The 6,917-nt window shown below is 38.5% G+C and overlaps 1 protein-coding gene across 2 annotated transcripts in view; it reads left to right on the top strand.

Annotated features, from left to right (window-relative positions):
- Positions 1–756: 756 nt before the first annotated feature.
- The window catches only part of LOC103698328 (U3 small nucleolar RNA-associated-like protein), an 11,301-nt gene continuing 5,140 nt past the window's right edge, over positions 757–6,917 (top strand). For both annotated transcript variants that reach the window (XM_008780326.6, XM_088722858.2), the window contains exons 1-4: positions 757–1,341; positions 2,327–2,980; positions 3,618–4,073; positions 6,580–6,752. In XM_008780326.6, coding sequence (XP_008778548.1) covers positions 898–1,341; positions 2,327–2,980; positions 3,618–4,073; positions 6,580–6,752 — 1,727 coding nt within the window. In that variant the 5' untranslated portion in view covers positions 757–897. The remainder of the gene's footprint in view (positions 1,342–2,326; positions 2,981–3,617; positions 4,074–6,579; positions 6,753–6,917) is intronic.

The raw sequence follows: 6,917 nt of genomic DNA, 5'->3' as shown, positions 1-6,917 counted from the left end.
CCTCAATTGGAAACATAAATTTCCAATCAAACAAAATGCAAGCCAATGACATTGATGGAGGTAGATGAGAAAGCCAAAAAGCTAGCAATGAAGATAATTAACTTTGTGGCACACTCCTACAGCTAAACATACCATATCAATTCCTAGGCCGGACTACCAAGCTCTTACACAAGTCCAAGCTTGTCTTCAAATTAGAACCAAAAAGTCTAAGCTCCATCCATGCCAGTGATGGTTTAGTCAAATTCCATCTGAAAATGAGTGCTTTCATGAACCACTTTGTGAGAGAAATCTCATGAAATCGTTGACGTGGCGAGCAATTTACATTTGAACGATACACACACACACACACACACACACACACACACACACACACATATATATACATATATATACACACACATACACATATATATATATATATATATATACATATATATATATATATATACAATGATACATACATATATATATATATATACATACATATATATATACACACACACACATACATACATATATATATATATATATATATATATATATATATATATATATATATATATATATATATATATTATAATTCTATCTAATTCATGATGATATAAAAAATAAACATGGGCCCTGCTCTTTCTGGGTAATAGTTCAACTTTCATTGCTCTCCAACCCATATAACATGCGGGCCGAGTGGAACAGGCCATATGTCGGCCCAGCCCAATGTGTATCACCATCTAAACCCTCAACGCCGCATAAAACCCTTCGAAGCGAGCGATACCCGCAGCCCTCCTTCAATCCTTCCTTTTCGCTCCTCTCCAAGCATCGCCCCCTCTCCCCGCCTCCCTTCCCTTCCCTTCCCTTCGCTCGCTCCTGCAGGATCTGGTCACCGCGGAGGAGCCGAAAATGGCGGACGTCGTCCAGTTCCGGCTGGAGCGCATGGCCGACGAGCTCGACGACCTCGAGCGGCGCGGCCTCTTCTCCCACGCCGAGATCGACGAGATCGTCCGCCGCCGGCGGGACTTCGAGTACCGCCTCAAGCGCCCCTCCCCTCTGAAGCAGGATTTCGTATCCTACATCGAATACGAGAAGCAGCTCGACCAACTCCGGGACCTCCGGAAGCGGGCCATCCTCGGCGAGCTCCGGCAGAAGCGCCACCGCGAGGAGGAGAAGGAGGGTAGGCGAAGGGATAAGACGGTGAAGTGGAACAATTCCATCTCGGACGTTGCTGGGGTTCGGCGGATCTTGGATATCTACAGGATGGCGGTTGTGAGGTACAAAGGGGATTTGGATCTCTGGTTCAGATACCTGGAGTTCTGCCGCGAACGCAAGCATGGGCGGATGAAGAAGGTACCAAAGTTGAAATCTTTCTGGCTATTTCTGTATGTATTATATTGGAATTAGGAAAATTTGCGATTTGAATTGGAAAAAAAGATGCTCTCGAGTTAGGTTTTGTTGATGCAATGCAAAATGTGCTTGTTTAGATTATAGATAACTCTTTTTTTGTTTTTTTTCCCGATCACGAATCATTTTGTGTAGAGCTGGGTCTCCTTTTGTGGGTGAAAATTTGAAATGAAAGGCAGTTTGGTGACCTCCGCCGTACTTCTTAAAATCGAGGGAAAAAGTTGTAATTTTTCTAAAAGAATGCTTATTATTAGTTTGTAACAGTGGAATGGTTCTTCTATTTTGCAATGCCGCTTTACTTAACAAAAGATGCAACCTATTGACGGGTGTTGCTATTTTCCCCAAGAACGTCCCTGAAGAGGGCATAAACCTGGTTTTCAGTGCGTTACATATGGTTTAGGTGTTTTAATTTTGTGGCCAAAATGCCAACTTTATCATTGCTGGTTCCTAAAAGCTTTTCGTTTTCAGGCTTTTAGGGGAGGTATTGCGGGAGAGAGGAGTATTTTTCTTCTTGTTTTGTCATGTTTAATGTTTATGAGTTACTTGCATGACCTTATGAGAGGCGATATAAAGTTCACTCAATGCCTTGTTGTCGTGGTTACCGACAGAAAAGCTATTGTTGCCAAAAATAGAAAATCAAATTTTGTGTTCTGTTTGATTCATTTGTTTATTTCAACTTTTGTCGCACTTCTTCCCAACATGTCTTTTGCCAGTAACTGCTATTGTAGTTGCTCTAGTTGAAATGATGAAACCCTCTACTTATTATTAACATATGATCAAATTTGAGCATTAAATGAAATGGTCATCCATGATAGTTGGTAAGTACGAATCTATTATTGCTGTACATATCCTTTTTCTTTTATTTATTCTTATGGATGAAGCTGCCCTTGCAAATCAGTGCATATTTTTCTGAATTTGGATTTCTCAACAGGCGCTTGTGGAGGCGATCAGATTTCATCCAAAGGTCCCTGGACTCTGGATTTATGCTGCAGCTTGGGAGTTTGATCAAAATTTAAATGTTGCAGCTGCTCGCGCTCTCATGCAGAGTGGTCTGAGGGCTTGTCCAAAATCAGAGGACCTTTGGATTGAGTATTTACGGATGGAGCTCACTTATCTTAATAAATTGAAGGCTCGAAAGGTTGCTCTTGGAGAAGAGGTAGTGACATTGGAAAAGGAAAGTGGGGAGGCTAAACAGTGGAAAGAAGAAAACAAGGATCTCTTTATGCCTCTGAATGAAGAAAGAGGGGATGCTGAGGGATCAGACCTACAAGAAGGTGCTTTGGAAAAGAAAGAAAACCTATTCTGGCAGCAAGGTTCAATGATTCTTCAAACTATATACCATGGAGCTGTAGAGGCTCTCCCATCAAGTATGAGCTTGCGGAAGCGATTCTTGGAGATACTGGATAGTGTGGATCTGGCGCATTCTGATGAATTAAAGATAGAGGTCATGGAAAACTTTAAGAAAGACTTCTCCCATGATGTAGATTACTGGGACTGGATTGCAAGGCTTCAGGTCAGCAATTCTGCAAATCATAAGGATTTAAAGAGAGAAGTAGTTCTCTCCAAGTTGGATAGGGCAGTTCAGGTAAGCGAGAATAGGACTGCATTGTTTTTGAATATGTTATTAATGTTATATTTTCCTAATATAGGCATACAATTTTTTTTTTGTTTGAATCAGATTATGGTATACCGTATCGGCCCGAACCGAGCGGTATAGGGCGTACTATACCGGTTCGGTACCCGTACTCAGTACGGGTGGTGTACCAACACTCGGTACGCCAAAAAAATTTCATACCATACCGTACCGACGCTATGCTAGCATAGCACCGGTATGGGTCTGGTACCGAGACAACGAACTTTAAATCGGATTATTCATGTACTTATTTTTTTCTTGTTGTTATAATAGTTTTTTATTGATAAGTTGTGTACTCGTTCTGCAATAATTGGAAGCACTTTATTGGATATATTTGGTATGAATAGCAAATAAAGAAACAAAAGCATCTTATACCATGCAATTGCATCAAGTACTATGTTATACATTAAGGTCGCTTCTTGTCCCTCTGGCTTCCATCTTTCAGTAAAACATATCTGGTTTTGTCTTGTAGCACAATGCATATCTTTTATTTATTATTTTTCATGGATTTTGTATCTTAAAGAGAAAATATCTACAGTTAGAAGAAACAGTTTTCTCACAATGCTCTGATTGTTGTCCAATTCTTTAGGTTTATGAGGAGGCTTTAAAAGTCTTGCCAACTGCCAAGATGTACTCTCTTTATGGAAAATTTTGGTTGGATGTGATTTTTTCTGACAGAGAAGATTCCATTCCCATGCTCAGTAACTGCGGGGTTGATGCTCTAGATTTCAGTTCATCTATATTAAAGGTATATGAAAATGCTGAATCGAGTGGATGCCTTACTGAGGATCTTGCCTGCCAGTACGTTTCATTTTACTTGCAAACTGGGAGATTAGAGGAAGCCAGGAACCTTGCAGAGAAGCTTTGCAATGGTAAATTTTCAGGGTCCGCAAATTTATGGATTCTGAGAAGTTCCATGGAGATGAAGTGGCTTACGGATAAATCTTCTTCCATGAGCATGGATGAGTTGCATTCTGTCTTTGAACTCCTCAAAAATGTGTTGAGTAGGCTATCCCTTCCAGAAGCTGAGTGCTTGTGGCTTATGGTATGTGACCAACATTCCTTCCTATTAGATGTCCGGCTCACATTATTGTGAACAAAAGGATCTTAAGCTGATGGTTATAGTTAATGATAAATGTTTGATATATCTGAAAAATAATTTTTTTCTCTACCTATACTATATTGCTTTTTTAGCTTAACAATCGTATTAACTTGGTATATTCTTGATTCTCATTTGCCATGTAGCAGTATGTCTACATATTAAGGGATCATACAGACTTTCTTATTTTGAGTTTTTAAGATATTGGCTGTTCATTTCCTCATGTCACATCCTTCAAGTGTACTATAACTTGAACAGTGTGAAAAGATACTTGCTGATGTGTTTGTTTTACTATCCTTTTTTAGAAAGCACACTGGCCTTCATGCCTGAAAGTGAAATTTTGCATCTATTATATGGAGCTTAAACATATGTATGTTCTATTTTGTGTTGATAGAGAGTCAGAGGGCCTAATTAATCCAATCTGTTTGTTGTACTCTGCATTTGACATGTTCAACTAGGAAACTGTACACTGTTATTCATACTATTTCTTCCTTTGAAGATTGATATGAAAATCAAAATATATATTGTTATATTATAAGTAACATAATGCTTATGGGTTGTAATTATTGTTATATGGCCTATTTCTAAATGTCGTCTTCACTAACAAGCCAATTCTGCTTATATGGGAATTAAGAATCAAGGTTTGCTCCCAAAAAAAAACTCTCTTACAACTGGATCCTGATCAAACTTCAATCCTTTGAATTGGCGCCAAAATCTTTGCGAAGGCATCTATGGGTTTTGGGAGAAGCTTGTCATGGAGTCAAGGTGGTCAGTCAGCAAGTAGGATAAGTATCTTGTCAACTTTATTGTTTAAGCTTATTCATCTAGTGATTTATTCCAAGATTTTCCTAAACATGGAAAGAGTTTAGTTGAAGAATAATGGTAAGTTTTGGAGCGGGGACTTGAATTTATCACTTAATTGAAAAAAAATAAGCCAAAGGCTCAAACTAACACATTCATTTTTAAACAAAGTGCCAAAGACTTTTGACCAGTTTTTACGTTGACATTATAAAAAATAGATAAAAAAATAAATAAATAAATTCAGAGAGTGAACACAATTATTCACAAGCAAAGAAAATTTTTAGTCTGAAGATGGATGGCTTTAGTTTGCTGTATATAACTTTTGAATAACCTCTACATCCTTTCTATGAAACATCCAAAATGCGCCTACTTCACTTCTGGACTACCCTGGAAGGCATACTCTTTTGGAAGGTTGATAGCTATGGAAGAAATATAACTACAAAGAAAAGTTGTTCATTGGAATTGTCAGTTGAATTGAGGCTGGAATTGGATGTTAAGAAGGTCACAGGTATAGCTGCCAATTAATTACGTGTCAAGAATTAGAGTTGGTGCACAAGCTAGGAAAGTTTGAACCAGAGAAAGGTGAAGATTTTGCTAAGGATCGAAGAGCATCCTATACTTATTATTGGGATAAGCATATTCATTACTCCTTCCTGTTTGACCATTCTGTTGCTGTTTCAAAGTCTAATTCTAGGGCTATATAATATAGTTTGGGTCAAGGTTCTTCATCTTGGTACCAGATCCTATACTAGTATCATCCTATTGCAGTATCGGTATGCCGGGTACGGTACCCAGTTCAGCATAAGGAGTGTCGGTACGCCTTTCGTACTGCATACTGATTTGGTACTGATATAGTACGATATGGTCGAATGCACCAGTACCAACCGGTATGGCAATTTTTAGTTTGGGTATTGGAGAACATAAAAAAATCTTCCGAGGGTAGGGTCTAATTTGTGAGAAAATTAGAAAAACTACAGATGGATGGGATTTTTTTAATGTAAATCTGGTAAAGAGGTAGACAAGAAATATAAGGAATGTGTCCATAATCAAACTCTGTGCTGACCAGGCCATTAATTTGTCTAAAGACGCTGAAGATGTGCTACTGAATTTCTGTTGTCATTAAATATAAACAAAATACCTTTTTCAAACTATTTAGTGTTGCCACTAGAGTCTAATTCCCAAAACTGAACATATAATGTACCAAGCAGCCATATGCATCAGATATTCATGTAGCAGATGCTTATATGTCTTGGTATGATATAGAAAGATGATACGTAGGGAAACATTTCTCTGCTTTTGCTTGAGCTGTAGTCCAGAAAAGGAGAGGAATAGGGAAGTTGAAGATCAAATGCCTAGAGACTTCTGAATTTCTAATAATTCAAGATGCCCTGTGTGAGGATGAGGTTGGAGACTCCACCTCTGACTGCTTCACTCCATATGGAATCCTCTGGCCATTCTGTCCCTGCATAGCATGGGCATTAGAGCACTCCCAGGGGGATCCGGTGTAATTGTCTACAGATGAAGTAACATCTTAAATACATTTATTTTCATTTTAATAAGTTCTATTCTTTTTCTTATGAGTTGTTTAGATATGCTCTGGCTATATGTATTACTTTTATTCATGTCTTTCTCGCACCATTGTTTATTGCAGGCCCTGAAGTTTTTCTCAAATAACAAAGATCTTTTCCGAAAGCTGCTGAAGAATTTAATGATAGCATTGGCCAGAGCTGGTGGCACTGACCGTGGATTTTCCATCGCTTCTGCTATTGTGAATTGGGTTCTGCAAAGAGATGGTATTGAGCAGGCAAGAGAGATGTATAAGAGGTATGCTACAATTTTGTTGTTCTATGAGGTTCTGCTGATATATCTTCTACTGGCCCATATTATTGAACCTCCATCAGATGGACCAGCTGGACTGTGCTTCTTGTATTTTTGATCTTGGACCACTATTTCAGGTTTACATAAATCATAGTTTAATCTTATTTAATT

This window comes from Phoenix dactylifera, chromosome 1, assembly GCF_051530095.1.
Source record: "Phoenix dactylifera cultivar Ajwa chromosome 1, Ajwa_hap1_PhDact_Kaust_v1.1, whole genome shotgun sequence".
Taxonomy (NCBI): Eukaryota; Viridiplantae; Streptophyta; class Magnoliopsida; order Arecales; family Arecaceae; genus Phoenix; species Phoenix dactylifera.
The sequence above is the reverse complement of the archived record's forward strand: the minus strand, read 5'-3'. Positions and strand labels throughout refer to the sequence as shown.